This window comes from Xiphophorus hellerii, chromosome 5 (genome assembly GCF_003331165.1).
Source record: "Xiphophorus hellerii strain 12219 chromosome 5, Xiphophorus_hellerii-4.1, whole genome shotgun sequence".
NCBI classification, from domain to species: domain Eukaryota; kingdom Metazoa; phylum Chordata; class Actinopteri; order Cyprinodontiformes; family Poeciliidae; genus Xiphophorus; species Xiphophorus hellerii.
In genome coordinates, this window is record NC_045676.1 from 23871133 (window position 1) to 23896543 (window position 25411).

General features: G+C 39.7%; 1 protein-coding gene across 1 annotated transcript in view; it reads left to right on the forward strand.

Annotated features, from left to right (window-relative positions):
- LOC116719875 (adenylate cyclase 9) overlaps window positions 1-25411 on the forward strand; it is a 45515-nt gene that overhangs the window by 11640 nt on the left and 8464 nt on the right. Inside the window, exons 2-7 of the mRNA XM_032562637.1 lie at window positions 16460-16650; window positions 19405-19512; window positions 19634-19911; window positions 20702-20804; window positions 22187-22404; window positions 23655-23808. Of these exons, the coding sequence (XP_032418528.1) occupies window positions 16460-16650; window positions 19405-19512; window positions 19634-19911; window positions 20702-20804; window positions 22187-22404; window positions 23655-23808 (1052 nt within the window). The remainder of the gene's footprint in view (window positions 1-16459; window positions 16651-19404; window positions 19513-19633; window positions 19912-20701; window positions 20805-22186; window positions 22405-23654; window positions 23809-25411) is intronic.

A 25411-nucleotide genomic window follows, 5' to 3' on the forward strand; every position in this document is an offset into this window, starting at 1 on the left:
AAGGTTTGAGCATGAAATTATCAACTTGCATCTCTACTATGTTCTCTGTGGATTGGTTGCAATCTTGTTGTTTGAGGAGAAATCAACGAATGCAGTCTGCTGCCAATCAAAGCTCTTGCGCGCACAATATCCGGCTTGGACCAGCGTGTATCACCCTTGAGGTGGTTCCAAAAAACAGGGACGAACCTCGCAGGAAATGGAGACGAATGTAGCCAGGGCTGACTGGAGAAGAACTGGTTAAAGCCAGGCATGATGAGAAAGGGTTTAAAAGTTAGCTAATGCATCTGCACTTGGAAGCACTTGCGTAGGCACAATCATTGATCAGTTTCCTACTGGGAAGTCACCAATTAAAGGGGGTTATTATGAGAAATTGACTTTTTAATAGCTTTGTACGGTGATATGTCATTCCCTCATCAAAACTATACATGGTGTGTTGCTTTGACTCATTCATGCATGTTTGAGAAATCCTTGAATCTCCTGTGAGACAGTCTCCCGTTCTTAACGCTTTCTCCTGAAAGGTGCTGCCTGTTTACCCAAACCTCAGCCTTGAAGGCTAAGTCTCCAGCTGAGCTTCTGCCTCACAGAGCTCCCTACTGCCACCCCTTCCCCACTCAGTTCCTCCCGACTAGCAGCAGCAGCAATTAGCAAACACCAGGTGGAACTGCACATCTGCTGAGCTCGTTATAGAAACTGCAACGCTTCTAAGAACAGTTGTAAATGACGATGGAGAAGCATTGTTGGGATGTCATACTGAAGGCAGAGTGTCAGAAAGGACAGGAGGTTCTCTTTAAAGAGACAGAGGCCCAATTTCAAGCCACCAGATGATTTTAAAATCAAAATCGTCCGATAATAGTCACCAGCCAAAATCTCAGTGTGTTTCCACTGCTTTTAACTCACTTTATCACAGTAAATTCTGCTTTGTCCTACATTGTCACACCACTCACTCATCAATCTTCCAACAAATATGAATAAAAGGAAAATGCCGTCAGCGAAAGGCTGCTCTTATGGCAGCTGCCAAACCCAGATTGAACCATTGGATTATTAAACAGCGAGGCATGATTTATCATGTCTCCCCATTGCTCTAGAGTCTCGTTACTGTGTGCTTTGCACCACTGCTTTCAACACTGTGTGTTGCACTAGATGATTTAAGGCTCGAGTGCAGCTGTTCGGCCGTGGAAACCCATTCTACGAAGCCCACTCCACACTGGTCTTGGACTAATCTGAAGACCACATGAAGTTTTGAGGTCTACATCTCCAGATTTCAGAAAGTAGCTGGCTTGTGCATATTATGCTTCTCATCATCAGCTGATCACTTTGGGGCTTAGTTGCAGTTGTTTCAAATCACTTCCACTTTGTTACAATACCACAAGTGACTGAAGTATGAAGTTGTGAAGACATTAAATGACTGTAGTTAATGCACAGCTGCTCCCCTGGAAGGATGAGACGCTTGAAGTAAAAGACCTCCTGAGACCAAGCCCACTTTCTCAGAACTGTTTGAGGATAGGGAAGAACTTCAAATGAATTATTTCAACGGCTGAGCATCCAAATAATTGCTCATCCATTGTTTTGGAAATACAGTGCATCGATTATTAATTAATTATTCGTTATTAATTGTTGTGCAAGAGATTTATCCAAGACTTTGTGTTTGACTCGCCATGTCCGATATAGGACTACAACTAATGATTATTTTAGAAACCGATTATTCTTGTTTTGATGATTAATCGATTAATTGGACATAAAAACTGGCATATTCTGCAGATTTGTCACTGAACTACTTCAGTCTTTTTTATGCAATATTAGAAATACATTATACTGCAAGATTAAATAAGTCAATGATTACTAAATTTGTTGACAATTATATCTGCAATCGATTCATTACGATTAATCTGATGTGTCGTTTCAGCTGTAGTCTAATCTGTCTTTTTCTAGCTCATTAACATATTATGTCTCTGTTGCTGAGGCCATTTTTTTGTTCTACGTTTGTTCTGAGTTAGTTGTTATAGTGCATGATAATTTTCTAAGCTGATGCTTTTTAAACTTTCCTGGAGTATATTAGCATTAAAAAAAAAGAAAACATTAGCGTTGCTTTCCGGTTGTTTTCAGGTCACACGTCTGTCTGTAAAAGTTTTCTTCACCGTTTGCTCCTCGGCGTTTCACAAACACTCGCTCTGCTGCGTACTGGCTTGACTTAAGGTGAACCCTGAACACTTCTCAGGCTTTCATGGCAAAGCGCAGACTCCTTTTCAGTTTACATTTGTGTCATCTAAAAGTACCACTTCTGTGTGTGCTCATTTGTGGGTGTGTGTGTGTGCGCGCCCCCACACGCAAGAGTCTTTCTCTTTTCTTGTGTGTGTGCATACAGCCGTGTGAGCACAAATAATCCGTGCCACTGTTGCAGTGAGACACAGCGCGATCCCGTTTCCTCAGGCCAGCTAGTCTGTGCTAAATCAAACATGCCACCCAAAAAGGCAGCTGCAGATGAGAGATCCCGGACTACAAACTGACTGGAGCTGTTGTGTCATGGCTTTGCTATTCTTGACTCCGTATTTGGCTTTAGTGACTGTTTTAAGGTAAAGACAAGCAGAACCTTGTCTGGAGACTGAGCTCGGGAAATACTTTGCTGTTGATAGTGAACAGCTTAAATATTAAGACTGAAATTAACTCTCCCATTAAAGAATCAAAACAAAATTCGCAAAATGTATTTTGTTTAATTTCTTGAGCTTCTTGTTGAAAATGCAACATTGTAGTTGGTGAAATTTTTTATTTATCTTCTTTGAATTTTAATTTTCATACAATCTGCATGAAGGAGTTGATGGTGAACCGCTGGGGGTCTCGTCACATGTGTCCATGGGGCACAAAAAAGGCTTCTTTAGGTTGACAGTAGCGATTCTACAAGTCAACATGTTTCTAAATTTTCAGTTTTAAAAAAAATCTAAAACTTCAGGGTTTACTATTTGCAACGACAGTAATGAATTTTCAACATTTTTGACCATTTAAATCCCTGTTTTACAGTAGAAGATTTTTTTTTGGTTCTTTTGTTTTTTTTGCAAGCCAACAACCAAAATTTCATCCCTCCGATCCCCAAAATATATACAAATTAAAAAATTTTCAGATGAATGTTACTTGAGGTTGGGATGGTGAAAAAATGAGCAGAAACATTGATCCTACTGAATGTTATTTTTTGTGTATAGTTGTTTTATAATTAAGATCTTCTTATGTTTATCGTCTCAAAAAATATATCAATAAAAATATTCACTTTACGAATGCCATTGTTAACTTCCGTTCTTGTCACAATGACAAATTTTGCTGTGCAATAAATTGTCACGTAAGTTATTGCGATAAACGATAATAATATTGTTTTGAGACCATTTTCAAGTAATATTATGGCAATGTCATAAGAACACATTCTCAACGATCAATAAACTTTCAATTCTAATAAACATTTAACACTGGAACTGGAAGAAATTTTAAATATCCAAAACAAATAAACACAAACAACAGAAGCAGCTAGTAAATTATGAAGTCTCTGTAAACTAAATTCTCTTTAGTTGAGACCAATGAAAAACGTCTCCTGTCAAACTCAATCAATGGAAATTATTGAGTTTGTTTTATTTTATTTCATTTATCGTGCGATTAATTGATTTATGGCTTATTGTGACAGGCCTAGTCAGATATAATAACATTTCTGAAACTTTTTAGCCCCTTTAATTCCAGTGTCATAAAAGTTTCTCTTTGTCTTTTTATTAGAAAAAAATAAATATTTTATATTTTTCCCATCATGTGAATGCAAATAGGAACTTTGTCGGAAAGGATATTATTCACGAAGCAGCACACTGACTTGAATAAAGGTTTATTTTTTGTGCGAAGTACCAATTTACTTCCCTTGTATGCGAATTGGTAAATTTACAGTAGATGGAATAATATAGCTTCACCAAGGGTAAAGCAAAAATAAACAAGAAATTTTGAAGGGATGAGGAAAAATGTAATGATCATGTGTTCAAAAAGTCCAGTTTGAATTGGAGTTAGTGGCACAAAAAACTGCCAAAGAAACACACATTTCTGTATTCGGCTTCAAAGACTACGCAGTTTGTACCTGCAAAGCCAAAGTTATGCAAAGATAATAAAAGGGCCAAAAAAGACTCAGAAAGGTGAAAGCAGGAAGTGACCTTCACCTCCCAGTGTCGCCTGCACTGATGCATTGAGTTGTCAAACAAAGCGCTTGTTAGTGTCTGTTTTATTATAAAGATAAGGTGTGAAGGAAATAAAGCAAAGTGTCTGTTGAAAGTATTTGTGCCCTGATTACTTTGGCACACACACGTGCTGTTTACACTGAAAATCATCTCTGTCAGGTGACCTGACAGCCGGTATCGGGTCACTTCAATGCCTTTTTTTGCTGTTAATGCTGCGCCTGTGTTGATTTTGTTTTTTAATGTTAGGTTTTCACCTAATGGATTTTTTGCCATCGCTTCAGTCGGTTTGTCTTTGCTTCAGTTCGTTGCAGCAGTCCCCCTTTGCCCTGTCAGAAGAAAACAGGGAAGAATACAAGAATTTCACGGTTGAACGACAGGAAAAAGAATGTGTGTTTTTTTTTATATGCGAACGTATAAAACCAACTTTTGTTGGTTTTATATTTGTGATTTTACCATAGAGTGTGTAGTTTACTCAAAACGTATTTATCCTGAAAGCCGCCTTAATGTCTTGTGAATCATTGTCCTGTGGGAACTCTGGGTTGTGTTCAGGTTTTAACTATCAGCCATCAAGAATCTGGACTCCTCCATCCCCATGTCTGAGACTTGGCCCACTCTTCTTTGGGTTGAAAGTCTCACCGTGACTCGCAGGCATATTAAACGCCCAAGCCCGACCCGATCAAGCAAATAACTCAGGCCTGATTTCAGGTCGAGCTATGGGCAGCAAATCTAAAACTCTGTAATCCAAAAGACTTCCCAGTTTGTGAAAATGTCTCCTCCTCTGACCTCCACATAGTTCTGATCTTCCAGTTGTTCTGAGCCGGGATCGGTCCAGTTAGCAGTGTAAAATGAATTCTTTAAAGAAATTACGTAACGCAGTCTTTCATGACTCAGAGACGGTTGGAGCCTCAGACTTCAAACTTGACTTAGACTTTTGTGCCTTTAAGACTTTAGACTCGACTTTGATAAACACTTGTGAACATCTCTTGCCTCCCCACAAAAGAAGTGTTAATAGATCACAGCATAGCAAAACACACTCAAGAGCTCCTTATTAAAAGTTTTAAAACAAAGTTATGTGTCCACTTGAGCCTGTTTTTCTTAAATTTGTGTTGATTCCAGGAAATTTCTGATGAATTGAAATCAATGAACCCACATGTTGGTTTTGAAACGCATTCCTCTTGTGTATAGCCAAAAGGAAGCACTTAAATAGATCCTTAAAAGACCCAGGTGAGAGTTTTGTAGGACTCTCTTCATGAAGTTGGACCGGTTTACGACGGGCTGTCATCAGCCGTTCAGCTCCAGTTGTTTTCCTCCAATAGCAACAGATCTGGGACTCCCAGTGGACGTTCAGTAACTGTTTTCATTATCCTGAATGTTCCTCTCAGTCTCTCAAAAGATTTTTTGTAACTACATCTGTCATCATCTGGATCTCCGGCTCTGAATAGATCTGTAGTAACCCTCAGCCAGTGTCTCCCACACGGACATCCAATCAACTCTGTGTTTTTTCTCTCTCTCTTTTTTCATACATCCCACACACTTCACTTGAGGTTTGTCATTTCTGTTGCTCAAGAATGTCATGAGTCAAGTTTGTTTGTATGTGTGTTGGCTGTTGATAAGCCATGCTGTGCCCCGTCCCTGCCTGATTGCAGATACATAGCACACCCTGACCGCCTTCACATATTTCTACTCCCACCTCCATAAGGACGCAAACTAACAGAACCATTAAACAATACAATGTATTCAATGGCAAAGTCCAGTAAGCTGTTTAGCACTTTGTAAGGTTGCAAAAACAAACTTCAGTGTATTTTTTTTTCATTTTCAGATTTTACAATGAATCGGCACAACGAATGTGAAAACTTTTCCTTTCCAAATTAGCTGAAGCTCAATCGGATTGGTGATGATTCCCAGCATAACTAATTTCCAGTTTTATTTTATTTTTTGTTGCGTCTTTGTCTTTTTCTGTCTTTGTTTCTTTCTCTTTTTTTTTTATTCTTTCTTTCTCTTTCTGAACAATTTCACTTTCAACAAAACAAATACGAGAAAAAAACATGGAAAACAAAACAACGTCGGGCTCAATACATATACAGAGTATTATTGGTAAAAAAAAAAAAAGATTTTGAAAAACCATGTGTGTTTGCTTCTCAAAAATTATGCACCTCTTGCTGTTGATTCATGTGCAAGTCCCTTTAATACGCGTTGAAGTTTACGGCTGTGAAGTTTGAGTGGTTTGAGTTCACAAACAAACCTTCAAAGGTGTGTTTGAAAGTCCAGGACAGTTAAACATTCATGTTTGCACAATCTGTTCACGCACTTTTCTGTTGTTGTTGCAGAAAAAGTTCTATTTTTAGAAAGCGCTAAGCTTTATAATTGTGTCCAAACATATTATCCACCTGCCTCACGTGTCATCAATCATTTAGTTAACCGTTACATAATGGGTGCTCTGATACAGTTAGTGGTACGCTTGATGATTATCTAATAGTCTTAATGATTACCACGTGACTCTGCGTAATGGGTCGGACTGGTACATGATTTCTAACCGGCTCCCACAGCCGAGGTGTGTCGCTAACGCTTATCCGACTTCATAGCTACCTTTGGCGTTGTGAGAACTTGTGTGAAGTCAATTTTATGTGAATGCTTTGGGGAGAAAAGAAAAGATCCTATCCAAGACGTCTGGTTGTTGTTTCAGCTTAAAATAATACAAAAAAAATGGGATGTTTACCTAGGGTTATTGACACACAAGTCTATTAGAGTTCTTAAAATTATGAACTCAGTAAAATACCAGGACATTTTAAATAAAGATTTAGCAGTTTATACCGGTAAGCTGAAACCGGGGCGTCGTCAGGTCTTTCAGCTTTACAAAACGTAAAACCAAAACAACACACAAATGCTTCACCAATCAACCTTTTTTTCCCCCCCACTGAGAAAAAAGGAAACCAAAAGTTAAAATTGGATTTCTTAAATTGTCTCAGAATCCCATCATGAGGCGAGTTTTTCACACAGAGAGCTGAGTACGATTGCCTGATCCAGGCATCAGGCGTTACTGCTATCTGCTGCAGGACGCTCTGGGCTTTTACACTTTGCTGATATTCTTTTAAAAAAAACAACAAAAAAAACTCCTCATGGAAAGAGGTTGCTTTTCATGTTGAAGACTTTGACTTGATTTTCCTAAAATGTCTCTCTGGGGACAATAACTGATCTTTTAAGGCTCCTGTTCGGTTACTAATGAACCGACTCGCACACTGTGCAGTGAAAACGTATCATTTCCATCTGATCTTAAGTGGATTAATTTAGACTTTTTTTAGTCTGGGATGTGTGTGGGAGACATTTGAGGTCATAACCCAGGTGTGTAAGGACTTCACAAATACAAATAGGTGACCAACAGAGACGTCTTTAACAAAATGAACTAATTTAAACACCTGACTGGCACCCTAACTTGTCATCATGAGCCGACAGCAGGTTGTTTTTGCGGATAAGATGAAAGTTGACGACTTTACAATCCAACTCAGGTTGCACATGTTTGACTTTTCCACAAGGTGTGCAAGAAGGAAGCATTAGGAAAGCATAAAAGCCAAGCTGAAGTTCAAGTTTACTGAAGTTTGTTAGATATACAAAGACCAGAACTAGTGCGGTGTGAGTCTAAAAGTAAATCCTTTAGACACCAGCAGAGAAGAGCTGTTTGGCACTTGTTGCCTTGCGCCTCGTCAAGGCAACAAGTCAAGTTAAGGAGTCTCATTCACAATTTGCCACAAGTCATGTAGACTCGTATCAAACCTGTGTGTACTCTGGTCAAATGAGTGCAAAAAAATAGCGAAATGATGGCGACACTTTTCAGATTTAAATTTGTAAGCAAAATGTTGAAAAGCTTGTGTTTTCCTTTCACGTTTAAATATGCACTGTTTCGTGTTGGTACGACCCAATAAGGTCCGATAAGTTAAAGTTAAGGTTGCAGCCGGAAACATGGGGAACAGTCCAAGGGGTGTGAATACTTTTGCGGGGCACTGTAACAAACGTTTTTCTACAATTTCACAATCTGATTGCAAAGATACAAGATGGTTAGAAATTTGGAAAACAATGAGAACGAAACAGTAAGTTGTCGTTTTTGGTTAGGCATACAGAATTCATAAAGTTTTTTTTTTTATTGAAATGTTAAATGAAGAGATAATTGACTGAATTCAAATGGATTTTAATTTCACTGCCATTTAATCAGCATCAATCAAGTAAGTTGGCCTGTGTTCGGTTTCACGGTCCACGCATGATCCGCCAGACCGCACCAGGTTGTTGCTTGAATCAAATTTCTTATTTGAATTGGATGCAATGTCTTTTTTTCCTCTGTGGAGAGAGGGATTTGTGTTACACCAGGAGGGAAGGAAAAAAATGGAGAGAGAGAGATAGAGAGAAATGGTTGAAAGATGGAGCATATTTTCTGGTCATGACCTTTTTCCAAGGATTTCCCACAGCCTAACTTTAGGCACCGAGTGTGTGGACTTCAAATCCTTGCTAGACTGCAGACTGATTCACCCAAAGCAGCAAACATAAAACTTACATAAGGTTCTATGTTTTTCATTAAGAAAAAAAAGTCTTTCAAACCCCTAATGAGCCTAATTATCTACCTCTAAAATCAACGGGTTGTAGACTCCTCCGCTGACAGGCTGCGACCTCCCCGAGAGAAACCCGAAGAATCCGGGAACACCGACTCCAAAAGTCCTTTTTAACAGCTGCGTGTCTGTGTATGTATCGAGTATGACGCAGTGGCAGTCGGAGTCTGCGTCACTGCTCCAGTCAGCTCGCTGCACACCACAGAAACACTTGTACGACCTACTGAGGAAACAGATTGGTGATTGCTCAACAAGAATGGGGGGGGGGGATCTGCAAAGCCGTATTGTTGACATCCCTGTCCGATCTAATCATAAATACCTGTGTACCCTCAGGGTGAAGCCATAAAAGTCTCACGTTTGACCCCAAAACCCAAGAAGCCAGGCTCAGTCATCCACCAGGCTCCCCAGAGATGGATCATGAAATCCCTTCTTTTGTAAAAAAAAAATAAAATAAAATAAAGCCAAAGAAGATGTGGGAGGGGGGAGCAAGTAACAAAGTCCCTTGGCTGAGATGATGGCAGAAAGGAGGGATTGATGTAGACATGGGGAGGGTATTTGAAGGAGGACCGTGTGAGAGCTTCGTCCCCGGGTTCCATCAGCGTGTCCAAATATGGAGGCTTCTGCTATTGTTGAGCCGCGTTCTCAAGACCCACCAGCGACCAGGGAGAAAACTGGAGAGGAAGGGAGCTGGTGTGTGGGTGTACCGAGAAGGAAAAAAAAAAAAGAAAGAAGAGCGTGAACTGTGGGAGAGAGTTTAAGTGAGACGGCTAAAAAGGACAGAAGTAGACAAATTACCTGATGGCGACTCAAAGCGAGAGAGCTCTGTTGAAATGTGAGGCTTTGTAAAACAAAGTAGAGAAATTCTGAACAGATGGAAGTCCTTTGAAAGGGGAAGACAAAAGTTTAAGTCTATCTTTTTTCTCTTCCAGTTGTTTATTCTCTAACTTTTGCAAGCAGCGAGATGAAAGTGCTGAACGAAACGACTGTGGTGTCGGTCGCATGTATTTCCATGTGGCAGAAATGTTTAAAGAGTACATTAAATTTTTATCATACCAGCTGAATTTGGGAAAAATCCAGACTTTAATTTGAATTTATTTACTCAGTGGATGGGGAGAAAAAGTCCCATTTGCTTTGTTTTGAACAAGATAAATGTGGGGTTTTCTTTCATTTCCAATGTATCCTGCATTATAAAAGTATCAGTAACAAAGCACCGGCTTGGTTGACGAGGCTTGTCCTCCATTCATATTCACATGTAAGTACACATTCATATGTGTGGGACCAGAAGGGAGGCGGCGATCTTTGGGTCACTGGGGATGGGTTTGATCATGTGGTTGTAAGCTGCCACAAGGTTAAAGGGTATTTGTCAGGAAGTGCGGAGTTGGGGCTGGGATGACCCTCCGGGGATAATCTAAAATGTCAGATTTTAGCTGAAAGCATTCGCTCTTCCGGCGGCGCTTTGGACTGTTTTGTGATTTTTATTTTTTTTTTGAGCTGTGTATTACGTCAACAATCCCAAACACTGGTTTTCTGGACTTTATGAATATCATTTGGAGAATTGGAGAAAGAAAGAATGAAAGAAAGAAAAGCAAAAGTTAAGAGTGTGTTTGTGGAGAAGCCTTACTCTGCTGCGTTTGTGTCCAGTTAGTGGATGGTCTTCGAGTGTGCATGTGGAATGTGACGACTCAGCTGCACTTCCTTTTCATTCCCCCTTGTTTTCTTCACCAGCAGACGGACGGATTTGTTTGAGTACACACCTTTTCAGATTCTCCCCAGTGCATGTGAGGGGTTGTTCACGTAGAGTTTGTTTGTTTCTAAGTGTGAATCAAATCTTCCTGGGTCGGACGTCAAACCCTAGATTGCTTTAAACGAGGAAAGTATTCCCAGAGGAAGCGGGACATCCCCGTTTTAATCAGGAGACTTGTCATTAGTTGATGCTAACACTTGATTGACCGTCTCCCATGAAAACTATTTGCCACCGAACAGATTCCTCCTGTCTTTGCTTTATTGTGTTACCAGTTTTCAGCTGGTTTCGTGTTTTGAGAGGAAAACGTTATCCTCAGCAACTCGGGCTCATATAAAAATATTGCTGTCACCCATCCTAACATAACAAAAACCATCGAACACTGTTTTAATTCTTTTATTAAATTATAAAAGAACTGACACCATGTATTAGTCAGCTTCCAATTAGCTTCCAATTAGCCTCCACAGCCATAAAAGTCAAATTGATTACTTGAGTTTGTTAGCTAGAGCTCAGTCAGAGTTCTGGATGCACATGCATTAAATATGATTTCCCTGAAACCAATACAATTATTCTCACACACACAGATGTTAGTTTTGCAACTATCCAACACATGTGCGATACAGTAACTACCGTCCAACAAACTGAGAGCATCTTTGGTGCACTTTGCTGTCGGAAAAGGCCGATATTTCCACTGCCTGCTTTCTCAAGCTGTTAAATGACCTCAGATGTCAAGGTTTGTTTTCCAAATTCATGGCTGATAAAGTAAGACAGGCTGAAGTGGACATAGATGAAGAATGTGGGTTATGAAAGGCATGCTGGAAATCCAAGCCTTCAAAGCACATCTGCTCTCTTGCTCCTATTTTACCATGTCTGGAGCTTTCTGCCTCTTTCCACTATCTCGTCTTTGTGTTTGAAACATGTCAGCCTTTTTTGCCTGTTTTGCAGCATGAATGCTGTAGTTTAATCCGTTTAGATGGAAGAAATATGGCAAATTTCAATTGACGCCATGTTTGACTCCATCAGGGCTCTTTCTCTGTTAAAGGCCACTTCTCACTTTGCATAGAAAACACATGGCTGACATGTTTCTGTCACGTGTTTGGAATTTAAAGAACTCGGCCATTGGAGACCAAACGACAGGTCATAAAGAAACACCTGTTAGAATCATTAACAATAATTGTAGAATGGATGACGCAGTGTTTGTGTTGGGGCGCACGTCTTGGTATTTTGTGACCTCAGAGTATAAAGCGTTTGTGTAAAAATAGTTAGAAGGTTTCAGAAATGATTGAGGTTATGCACATCTTTAAGCAGTGGCAAAGATATGGCTCCTTTTTGGCTCTACTGCCATCATTTAGTTGAGTTCTATCCAAATCTAGTCTTTATTCATTCATTCATTCAACAGTTCATTAGTCACAATCTTTTCTGTTTCTTTTCTGGAATGGTAACCGAATGAAATCGACCGTTGCTTTGTGATCCTCTGGAGTTGCTAAAGTTGTTCCTGTTCCTTGTGAAATGTTTTGACCACACTTTTTTCCTTCCACTCAACATTCTATTAATATGTTTTGTGAAAGCATTTCTTTGCAATGACTACATGAGTGCGTTTAGTGAAAAATCTTTTCAATTAGATTTTAATTCATTGAGATGCCACCTTTGTTTGTTTAGGTTACTGTAATTTCTAAAGAACAAAAAGATTTAATGGTTTTACTGTAGCTGTCAGCAACAGCTCAGGTCAAGGTGAGGAGGAGAAGGTCCTGTTAATGTACGTGGAAAAAAGCTAATGGATGGCATGAGAGCAAGAGCGAACCCTTTTGTGAGAGAGCAGACGATCCTGGAAGTTATTAGCCATGCGCTCTCTAATGATTTATTCATTTCTGCAGACAGAAAGTCTACTGTTCATTAGAGTTGTTGATTGGCCGACTGTTTCTACTTTCAGCGCAGTTTATAGTGGACTGCAATTATTTTTGCCTCAGCCCAGGCAAGTTCTTGTAACAAGGTCGGGTCGATATGTTTTCAAGCAGGTCCCTGTGTCGCTTGGCATATTGAAAGAGCCCCAGCGATCCTTTGGCGTATTACATGCAAGGCTCAGACCTATGAGGTGAACATCAGGACCGATGCGGCTGTGCGTTTTGTGTCCCGTGTTTATTGAAGAGGCTACTCTGTTATTACTCGAGATTCAGATGGTATTCACTCACTGGATGGTGAAGGAATGAAAAATATGCTATGCGCGTGTGTTTGATTCGCTAAAAATGCTGCAGATATTCTGTAGTACACAAACTAACGCATGAATGCACCCAGCTAGCGTCAGACTGACGCACAAAGGTTTTACACACACAGAGGTGGGGTGGTTGTCGGTCGCAGCTAAAGAGCCTCTAACATTGCTGCCTTTTTTTATTTGCTTCTGTTTAAAAAAGAAACTTATCAGGGGAATCCTTTCTTTGAGAATGCCTCTCAAAGAAAAGGTCCTTCCTTATCTTGACTAAAAAGCATTTAACATTTTCCTAAGCCAGTTCTAGCCAGTAGCATACAACAAAAGGAGACCTCTTTTCTCGGGCGCTAAAGCTACCTAGAAAACGTTTGACGCTGCCACTTCTATTAGCACAGAGAAGAGCAGCATTTGGTGCGACACAAACTCTGACGTCGGATGTTTAGTGAATTTTAAACACCAATCTGGGCTATTAACGAATTTTGTTTTAAAAAAAAAGTTGTTAGTTTGGAGAGAAAGCTACGGTTCATGATGGTCTCTAAAGGTTTTAAGTTTGAGTTAGTGAAAGCTGTAGAAACCCTGATCTCAAATGCCTGTTCCTGGTTCTTATTCTCCCTTCGCAAATCCCATCTCAGTGGAAAACAGTGACTAAACGAAATGATTGAATGAATGAATGAATGAAGAAGCAGTTAGAGATGGGTCGCCCTCTCATATTTCTGGTCAAGGTTGCAATGCAGACTCCTGGTCCGCCTCCGGTTGTCTCTGAGCTGTCAGGGACAGATCCGTTAGCCGAGGCCAGCTAGCCGGGTTACTGTGTGTTTGGACAGGCTGATATCAGCTGGCTTCGAGCCACCTCTCTAATCCTCTGTTTGTGTATTTCCTTGTTGGCTCTACACTAGTGTGAACAGGCCAAAGCCCTGGGCTGATATGCAAACATCGTTGGTGAAACACCCAGTGTTGCATTGCTGTCTGCTTGTCAGCATGTGTATGCATCACTATGGCTGCCTGATGGAAGTAGAGCCCCTTTTTGAAGAATGTAATGTAAATGAACATGAATTTTGTTTATGTTTTTGGGATTTCTTTTGCTTTGATGTCTTGGATAGATTTTCAGATTATTTTAAAATACCGTAAATGCAGACGGAGAATTACTGTTTCTGTATATTTTTCTTATTTTTGGGGGTTAGATCATTTGGAGTGGATAGTATCCCTTAGACTTTCTGTGTTCAGCTGTGATTTTATGCAATTTTTGTGTTATTAACTACTCTGTTTTGTGTTCTTTAAACTGCGTTGCTGATGTTTTGTCCAGTTGTACTTTGCTAAAACATCAGCTATAGGACAAACAAAGCAATGGGTTTAGATAAAGCAGTTAAATTTTAACATGTAAAACCAGAATAAATCACAAACCAATGTTGGATGCATAATAAAACCAAGTTCATCATATCTTTTAGCACAATAAAAAGTAATATTTAAGCTGTATGTTCTGCTACAGCTTAAAGCATCTAGACGGGTTTGTCCCATCTGGACAGAATTTGGTACACATACTGATCAATGATGGGTTGATCATTACATGTGCCATTAAATGTACCATTACATTTTCAAGTATCTGCTAAGTCTATTCTTCCCAATGAAGGGAACTGATGGCATCAGAAAGACTTCTGGGAGATTCAGAGGGAAATAGAGAAAAATTATTATCTGTTGTTTGTACTCTGCACCATTTGGTACCAAAATGATCTAAGTGTTAAAGGCGACTCCGGACACCTATAAATGGTCAATGGTCAGATTCAAATTTAGGTTGAAGCCTAATCTTTTTTTTTCCAGTGAGCGTAAATCATTGATCATTATGACTCTGTAAAGCAACAGCAGTGAATTGGAGCCTGTAGGGTATGTCTACTTCACGTCTTGCACAGAGAGGGTAATAAAAGTACACTTGTGCAAGTTATCTATTGACATAGCTTTTTAGTACATTTACAATAGACTTTCATCTCTCGCCTCGCCTTGGCTCATAGTAACAAATTAATTTGGTGAGCGTGCAAACCAGAAATTTTAGATATTTTCATTGTTACATTTTCTTAAAACAAAGAGGAAAACAGCATCAGGTTCAGCTGCTCTTGGATATGGGACACAAAAATTAAGAATTATATTGCGTGTTATTTCTGAAAAAAGATTTGTCTTTCTTTTTTCATTTTGTTGTCGTTGTTTATGCAAAACCCCGTATTGCACCAGATACGCCCGCTTATGCATTCCAGCTGTGCACATCTTAATATTTAATAGGATAGCTATTTTGATAGCTTGTGGAATAATTCATTCATACATGATGTAATTTTGTACAAGAGCCTAAGCAATGCTTCCTGGGGTTGATCATGAATTGCTTGTGTTGGGACCAGAGGCGACATCACACTGTGTGAGAGAGAGAACAGCTGACGTTACACAACTCTGCAGATAACCAGGATTTGACTATTAGGTCAAAACAAAGACAAAAAGAAAGGTAATATTTATCATTAATGCTGGCATTATCCCAGCATTTACGATGGGTAGTTTGAGTTTAGCATGATTTGCAAGTTAGCATTTACAAAGCTATCTTTGCTGGCCTTACTTAAAAGGTCAGTAAAGCCTTAACTGTGAGATTTCAGCACGTTCCATTACTGACCAGATTGGATTTTTAAAAAGGATAAAACTGAGCAACTTTGCTGTGACATGCTCACATCTAACTACCATTTTAGGTTTAACCGAAGCGTAAATTAATGAAAGTTTTCTTTTGTAGAAACTAGATATACTTTTTTTTTTTTGCTTCCTCTGTTGTTATTTAAGCACCTTAATGATACTAATCTCCTGGTCACACTATTGTCTATCCGCTTTTCTTATTATTTGTTGTAAGACATGAGGCCACAGGAAAATGATGCTCCTAGATTGCATTTAACCAGAAAAACCACACAACTGTGACTCAACAAATATCACAGCAGTGATGCAAAAATATTGCGTAGCCTCACTCTATGCTATGTGGATAGTTCACTCATCTGGGGAGACTTTATGCCTGTATTGTTCATCCTGTCATCCTGCATTACTTTATTAATTTAGATAATTAGCTGACTTTTCTAAGGAATTTACAGAACATTGGAATTACAGTCATAAATGGTCAGGCAATGCTTTGATATGAAAAAAGAATATAGCGATTTCACAAGAAAGTAAGGTAGCTAGTTTTAGCGCAGAAGAACACTGTGAATTATATCTCACTGATCTCAACACTCACACATTGGGCTGAGCAGGAAGTACATTAGCTCCACGCTTACTTCACAGGAGTCGATGTGCAAAAAATTCACTGTAATTGCTTCAATTTAAGACTCTCAAAGTGAGATATCAAGCAGTTTGACAACAACTTAACAAAATCCATCTCCGGACCTTCTTCCATAGGTGAAAACTCCCAAATGTTTGGTGTGTCCTGTGATTAAATCATAAAGTCGATGAAGTTAACTTTGCTTTATGCGTTTTACATAAAGATTAACTGTTTTTCCTAAATTTTTGAATGCCTAATCAGTAGAAAATTGAGTGTATTGGCATTTAGACCTGGTAACTTTGGAGCATCCCCATCTCTATTTGCCTTTTCTTGCAGTATTATTTTCATGTACCACTTTCTTACTGTTTGCGTGTTGCAGATTTTTCCATCTTTCTGTCAGAGTAAATGACAAAGTAATTATGGACTCCTAAATAGAGAATATCTTGTCTCTTGTCTTTTTGCCAGGAATGAAAACATACCTGATCTCAGGAAGGAAGCCAGATCATGATGTGCAGTGCGGCTGCTCTCTGCCTGGAGGGGAGTTTGTGGGGGTCAACGTGCCTTCCTGCCCTCAGCCTCGTACACCGGACCTCATCCACGGAGCAGCACAGGCTGCCGAGTCCCTTCTGCCTCACAAACCATCGGACAGAACTGTGGTGAGTATGTACTTCAAGAAAACACTTTATTTATGGCTTATTGATTTTTGTCCCATAAAACTGGTCACATTAAGGAAATCCCCGTTTGAATAGCTGTGAAATAAGATGGTACGTACCATCCAACTCGAGAGGGTTGGATGGTACGTACCATCCAACCATCCAACCATCTGTCCCAAATGTGATTCATCTTTTATTTTGTGTCTGTATGTGGTCGTATTTATTTCTGAGACTTAATTATAAGCAACATAATGACAAACTTCAGGAAACTCCTTCTCCTTCTTTGACCTGGACCACACAGGTCATGGGCCTGAAATAGCACCTGAGCTGTCGCCTCATTGGCTCAAATTAATACTTTAAGCTAAATATATTAAGTATTTTTTTTTTAAATCTGTATGAAAATGGGGAATAAAGAACTAAATTTAGCATGCCGGTCATCAACGTTTTGTACAGAAGTCATCTTCTGCCTGTTAAGCCGGTTGCTGACAGACTCAGGATGTAAAGATGCAGCGGCTAATTTTACTTGATTTGTTTGAGAAGCTGCAGCTAAAACACTGGAACTAGCAAAAGGCGTGAATAACGTTCTGAAAATAGTAGCGTCTTCTTTCTTTGTCATTGCCATATGTTTCCTCACAACAATTAATGTGGTTAGTAGATAATGTTCCTATGCAGAGAAGAGTCGGGGCGATGTGAGATAAATAAAATAAAAAAGCCTAAAAAAAGCAAAATTGTTCTTGTGGTTTTAAGAACAGTTTCTCTGAATATTTGCTGGTCATTTTAAACTGAGATGGGTTGATGTACCTTCATTTTATGGATTTAAATTTTCCCACCAAAATGTCCGTTTTGCACATTGACGAGACGGGCAACAGCAGCAATGACTAAATTTACTTTCATTAATTAATTTAAAAAAGATATTGGTAAATAGTTTTGTCCATTTACCGAAAAGATATTAAAATAATATTAAAATAATACTTCCATTTTCTTATAATTGAGTAGAAATATAAACAGCTGCTTATGGGTGACACTTTGCAGATCATGTTCAAGAATCGCTGTTCAGGGAGACTTACTGTATGTCTGCCTGAAATGCAAACTATGCCTCGGCAGAGTGAATGTTTCAGTGGCATTCAAGGAATGAGTTCATGACACTTGGAGTTTAAAAGCCTCCAAATATTTTACTCCATGCAGTTTTTTTAGCAATTCGTATTACAAACTTGAGGCTGGTGTGAGATTTCCATCTCATACCAGCTGGTATGACATTCTTTAGTAAAAATACAGCATTTTCTCAGTGATTAGGGGCAGCACTGTATTGCTGTATTCTAGATACAACTAGAGGAAATTTAAGTAACTCCACTGCTTTTTCTGACATATCAATATGAGGATTTTAAATTGTACAAACAATATGACAATGAGAATTTGTAAACTTAGCTATGTCCTACTTTACCTATAACCCAACCATGCATATAGATTCTATGAAAGTTTTTACTTTTGATGAACAAATATATATCTAAACAGCTGACTTGATCTTTCTTGTAAGCGAGGAAAAAATATGTAGAAGTTTTCTTCTAGGCGTCTCACTGACTGTAGACAGCAACTACGGGGGAAGGTGGACTACTGTGCTACTACTTGATTTATAAACTGTCCTTCAGCCAGCTGATAGGCAGTGTACAACAGCATGCGAGGAAGGGGAAGTTCTGCAGTGCTTGAAAATTGCTGTACTTTCTCCAAAATCTCTGTAACCACCCATTATCCAAGGCAATACCCCTTCCGCTTATCCAAGGTCGGGTCACAGGGGTAGCAGCCTCAGTAGAGAGGCCCAGACTTCCCTCTCCCCAGCCACTTGAACCAACTCTTCTGGGGCAATCCCAAGGCGTTCCCAGGGCCCACTTCACTGTAGATTCAGGACCAATCCGCCTATCGAGCTCCCACTCCCATCGCCCCTCAAGACCCACGATACTTAAACTCCTCCAGTTGGGGTGGGACCTTGTCCCCGACCCGGAAAAAGCACTCTACCCTTTTCTGCCTCAAGACCATTGCCTCAGTTTTGGAGGCACTGATCCACATCCCGGCTGCTTTGTATTTGGCTGTGAAAGCCTGATGAAGACCGTAGGATCACACATCGTCTGCAAAGAGTAGAGACCTAATCCTAAAGTCACTAAATCAGGTCCCCTTAACACCTTCTTTTCTGTCCAATTGTGTTCACCAGTTATGAACACAATTGGTGACAAAGGGCCACCATGGTGAAGTTCAACTCTCACTGGAAACTAGCCTCAACTTACTTATGCCAATGCGAACCAATCATGCAGGGACCTAAAGCCTGTATCAAAGAGCCTGGTTTCTCATACTCCCAGACATCTCCTTAACAGGGCTATAACTATAGGAAAGCAGATATTTACATGTAACAGACATAGTGGGTGCAATAACAAAAGTATTTTCAATGTTCGATGCAGCCCCAGGCGACACTTCAAACTTTGGGCCAGAAAAGGAAGAAGAATATGTCCTTGAACAAATCTGCCTAAAAATCAGTAAGAAAAGTGTGCTGCAATTTTTGACAGAAGCAAAAACATATTAAACCCTTTTTGTTCCTGCTTCATTTGAAGACATGTGGTAGTCTAAGTCTGCCACAATGATTGTCTCTTAGGACAAAACCTTGGACAACTATGATTTTCACTAATCTGTACATAAAAATCAGTGTTGTGCTCCTGGAACTCGAGCAAATGTTGTAATTTGTGAAACCCCACTCCCACTTTCTCTCTCCAGCCTCCCTGTGTTTTCCATGGTGCCGTGCGCTCGTCCATGGCGGAGCAGGACGATGATGTGGCTGTTGTGAACGGCTGTCAGGAGGAACACAAGGCCAGCGGTGCCAAGGTACGGCCCACATTAACGCCGCACTTATCGCCTGCTTCTACTTCTCCTAGCGCTTCCCTCTTAATCTACTCAACACGCAGACCCTCTACCCTTTTATCGCCTTTTTGTCTCCTCTCAAAAGTTCCTACCAGGCCACAACCCGAAAGTGGTCAACGGTCTCCTGAGCCCCCCGCTGGAGGACGCCGCCGCACGTGCCAGCCAGAGCTCCCTCTGCGACATCCTCCAGGAGAAAGAGAAGAAGACCAGCACCAGCACGGGCACCGGCACAAGCCTCGGCATGGCGGCGGCGGTGGCGGCGGCAGGCACGGGCATGGATCACTCTGCCCTCATCCAGCTGCGTGCCAAGAACTTCAAACGGAAAAGCGACGCCCACTTCGTGGACGTTATCAGGGAGGACAGGTGAGGAGGCCAGTTAAAGGTGGAATTTATGAGCTGATAGCACAGCGGAGAGCAATAAAGCAATCTGTTTTTATAATGATTTTTTTCATAAACTTGTCTGCTGGTAATAAACCTTTGAACTGAAGAAATTCATTGAAATAAAGATTCATACTGTGCCTTGCATAGGTATTCACACCCCTTCAATTTTTTTTTTTTTACATTTTGTCACCTTACAACCACAAAGGCATCCCTGCAGAATGATGCTGCCACCACCGTGCTATTGAAATGAAAGATATGTCAGGGATCACAGTCTTGCCTAGCTGGCTATTTTAACTAGATGCCCATGTCACAGAGGTTGGTTTCCATTTTGGATTTACACTGAGATTAAATAACACACAAGTGGACTTTTTTTTTTTTTTTACCAATTAATGAACATCTAGGTAATTTGTCACATTGTATTTTACTTTGGTGTACCTTTAAGTGTTTCTTTTCCCTTTTTTTATATAGTTTTGTTTAAATGAATACAATCCCAATACGATACATGGAGATTTGTGGTTGTAACTTGATGTAGCATAAAGTGGTTCAATGGTGGGAACTTACTGTTGGCTTATTTCAGAAAAGTTGATATTTTTTCTGAATTTTTCCAGTGAATAAGCTACGCTTTGCATTCGGGGTGGTTCAAACAACAAAGATTATTCACCTGAATTTGTTTGTATTTGTTGTACAATTGGGTGATATGAACAGATGGTCACTTAAAATAAAGAGGTATCTATCTGACTCAGATTTAGTTCTTTATTTGACTTCTTTGCAGTCTGATGAAGGACTACTTTTTCAAGCCGCCCATCAACAAGATCAGTTTGAACTTTCTGGAGAGACCTCTGGAGAAGGCGTATCGCAGCAGCTACAAAGAAGAGGTACGCAGACTTCCACACACACCTTCACTTAGACCAGGGGTCTCAAACTCCAGGCCTCGAGGGCTGCTGTCCTGCAGTTTTTAGATGTGCCACAGGTACAAAACACTGGAGTGAAATGACTTAATTACCTCCTTCCTTGTGTAGATCAGTTCTCCAGAGCCTTAATGACCTAATTATTCTGTTCAGGTGGTGCAGCAGAGGCACATCTAAAAGTTGCAGGACTGTGGCCCTCGAGGACTGGAGTTTGAGACCCCTGACTTAGATAGAGGATTTTTGTTTTCAGCTCTTGTCTTGTGATTTTGCAACTTGCTGCTGTATCTAACATGAACATGTTTTTCTTTCCTTTTTCTCTTCCACGTTCAGGCTTTCTTTTTAAGATAACTGAATGATTAATGGACAGGAAAAAAAATAACTTTCTTTGTAACACGTCATAACTCCATGCCACAGTGAAGACTCTTACTATAAAGACCAGTTCCAGATGTCCTCTGCTGACCCTGGAGACTTTCAGCCCCCTGCTGTTCAATACGTGTTACTACAGCCTTAAAAAAAGAGCACATTGCTTCAGTTTCAGCGTCTCTTTGTTAATTAATTTTTGAACTTCATTGATAAATTCTAGCACCAATATACATCTCATATCTTCTAGCATTATACAACCCTGCGTTAAACCTGAAGTTAGGTTCTTCCAAACATTGATAAGCTAAACTTATCAATGTTTTGCTTATAAAAAACAAACTCCTTCATATCATTTAATATTTCACTTTACGGGTGCATTCAGCTTTAATCAAACTTTAGTTGGTTCATCTAGAAAGTCTGGATCTGCAGCCCCCCTAAAAACCTAGATCTCAGTTTGGCTGAAGTGAACTATGGAGCGTATGTGAATGCCAAGCAGACTGGAGATGGATCCAAAAGCAGAAAGTGGGAACTATGGTGCAGGGCATTCTGGGTAAATTCTAAGAAAACAAACGCGAGAATCTAGTGCTAGCGAGAGAGATGACTCTTGATTTTTTACCAAAGACAAAAGAGAAATCCCACAACCGCTAAAATCTGATGCTACTCAGTTTTTGTTTACATCTTGTGAAGAAGGAAGTTGTGCTTAGTGACTTCTTCGGGCGTTTCATTGAGTGGTGGTTGGTTCAGCGCCGCCGCAGGTGGGGGCCGGGAAACAGGTTTATCGAAGAGTTCGGATTGCTTCACACAGTCCGGTGTGAAAGGGAACCGCACCCAATCGAACCGAGTCTACCGGACTATCTGTTGTGAAAACACGCTTAAATTCTTTCAAACGTGATGACGTTTTTGCTCACACAGACACACGGTGGTGAAACGCCGCCTTGCCTTCATCTCAGGAGAAGATCGAATCTATTTCAATCGTCTCGTCTGTTCAGGTGAAGAACCAGGTTCCGGTGCAGACGTTTGCCAGCCCCACTTTCAGTTCCTTCCTGGACGTTCTCCTCAGCTGCTTCGTCTTCCTGGCCTTGACCGTGGCCTGCTTCCTTCCGTCTCTGGTCGACCCGGCCACGGCGGGCCCCCCGGCGCTCGCTGCCCTGATCCTGGCTCCTCTGGCTGGGTTGTTAGAGATGGCCTCACTGGTGTTCTCCGTACGGTGAGGCTGGTTTAATCAGACAAACTGCAACATGTGAATGTGCTTTTTATAGGGGTGATGGTGCTCATAAGTCTGACATCAGGAATTATTTGAGGATAAACTAAAAAAAATTTGTTTTACACTGAACATAAAACAGTCCCTGTTTTAAAGCGTTTTGCATTGCAGATGATGAAGGTATGTAAAATACCTTAAAGTAAGGTCATCTTTCATGTCAGTAGCCTTAATATCAAACTGGTAAAAGGATCAAATCCATTCTATATTTTTTGTACATTCATTCTGCTGCAAAATAAAATTAGCTAAATCATTTTTTTAATGTACTGTATTTTCCAGACTGTAAGTTTCACCTCTTTTCATAGTTTCGTAGACGGGGCGGCTTATATATGTTGCTATTTTCCTCTTTATGACGCAGTTTTTGACTAATGTAACTTATACTCCAGATTGAAGTATAGTCCAAAAAAGAAAACACATTATGTTTATTTTTTTTAAGTTGATCAGATTTCTGGGAATTTTTTTTGCCATTGTTACAGTGTGGAACAAGTAAGGAATATGTGCAAAAGCACCTCCTGCCCACTGTTAAATGCAGTTTATGATTTGTGTGGGTTTGTTTGTCTTCCAATGGTCCAGGGGATCTTGTGTGCAAGGTATCTCTTCCAATACGATCCATCTTGGAATGGTCTGTTCCATCTCTCATATGCTCCCACTTTACAAAATTACATTTTCCCCACTGAAAAAGAATTTACGGAAATGAATGTTTGTGTTTTGTTTGTTACTTCTCAGTGACAGATTAAGCTATTGAAGTCAAAGGTGACCTCATTTAATGGCGTTTTACCATCAGTGCAAACAAATTTGTCAATGTCTGGATAAATAGTTGACTTTTTTTTTTTTTTTATTTCGTCTCTGCCATCAGTTAGCCGTTAGCGTATTGGTACCAAGTTCGGATTTGAACCCACCCCAAAACACTGCTAGCTTTTCCAGCACTCATTAGGGAAGAAACTTTGCAGTCATACTTTGGTAAAAATGTGCAATTAATCTTGAGCAGCAGGGTTATTTCACCAGGGTGTGTAATGGCAGCACCCTGCTGCACTTTCTTTCATTAAAACCAAACATGGGATCTGAAGAAAAAAATATGTGTTTTATCCGAGTTTATTTTGCAACTTCAACTTTTTGGGGGCTACACATCCAATAAATGCTGGAGTTTTGCTGTTTGAGATTTTTCTCTTGATTATTTGCCTCCCTCTCTCTTCTTGCAGCATGACCTTCTACCTGGAGGAGTTGAGGAGATGCACTCGCTCCCTGGCCTTGCTGGTGTCCGGCTGGGTCTCTCGTCATCTGATTGGTGCGGCGTTGGTCTCCCTTCCCGCCGTCTCCGTCTTGTCCCATGTCAGCGTCCGCCTTCCGCTCCAGGTAAATCCATTTGGTTGGCAAGAACATCATTTATAGTCAATTGAGGCACAGAAATACTTTCTTACAGTGAAAGAACTTAAATATCTACCAACTAAATAAAGAAACAAGATAAAAGAGAACTAGACTAAATCTGTGTTTAGCGTAACAGAGGATTGGAAGTAATATTAAAAAAGAGATAACGGTTTTTTTTTTGCTCACATCAGAGTCTAGTCTTCTTTCAGCTAAGATTTCGACATGGAAGTACGAGCCAACAGGTGGTTGCAAGACGTTTCTGCTTTTTTGTTTTCTTGGAGAATTGTTTGATAAAATTCGTGTTTTCCAATCTTTCATATCTTTGACATTTTTAAGAAGCATAAAGGATTGAAGTTGCAGGAGCGCATATGAAATGGGAGGACCAATAGATAGAAAAAATTAGGCATGAAAGGTTTAATCTAATTAAGGTGATTATCCATGATATTTGATTGTTACAAATCTCCGTGTTGATATAGTAAAATCCCTTCAGCATCTTGGTTTTAAATCAGCTGTTTTTATTATTTTGAGTAAGGAAATTGCATTGAAGCATCTTGGAGTTACACACAAATGTATATTCTAGAATAGAGGCACAATCACTTTTAATAAAAACTGCCTTTTTGTGAAAATACATCATTAAATGCAAGCCATAAAGAAGAAGTAGTTATTCTTTTGATTAGTTGTATTTTTCAGGCTTCAGTATAAATTGACAGCAGTGTTGCAACACAGACTGTTTAATAGCCAGTGTGCATGTTTGATCATTTTAAGAGGTGCCAAAGTACGGAAGAAGGAGTCAGATCTCATTTCATGATCGTTCATTGCATGTTGCCTAGCAACAATGGGTAATTAAACAAAAAGAGAGTTGATGATTTCTACAGCACACTTGTCATTCATCTACCTCTGGTGAACATAAGTAAAGAGCCTTAGAATTAATTCATTTTCTTTAGTCCAGTGGCTAAATGCCAGACTGATTTTTATTTTCTTCAAATGTTTATTTGATTTTAACGGGTGAAAAATGCGCAGATTCTTTCAGTTGCTCAGTTACTGATAGCTTTGTGGGATCCCTTTAAGGTTCTCTCCTGTAACATTTCAAAGCATTGAAGAATAGAGAGAGTTTTTTATTTTACAAATAAAATAACAGATGCAGACCTGCTTTTTAGCTGATACTGAAACAAAAAGGAAATCTGATCATAAATTTAAATGGTAAATATATGGACATGGAGAAACTACATCTACCCTACAACTCAATACAATATAAAAAAACCCTCTATTTTTAACAATATTTATAATAATTGAAACCAGAAGTTCCTCGCTGTCTGACACTAAATCAGACTAAACTTGTTTTGTTAGGATTGACAAAATTATTTCTTTTTTCTCAATACTAAAATATTAAGAAATGTTTTTTTTAATTACTTAAATTAAGCTATTTGCATGATTCCTTATTTAGTATTGTTGCAGTTAGACACTATGACTTGGCTCAGACATCTCAGATATCTCATAACAGTTTGCTGGAATTTCGTCCCATTCCTCCTGAGGCCAAAGTCAGTTCAACATTTCAAAATCTCTTTACAAAGAGACACTTCCACGTCATTTG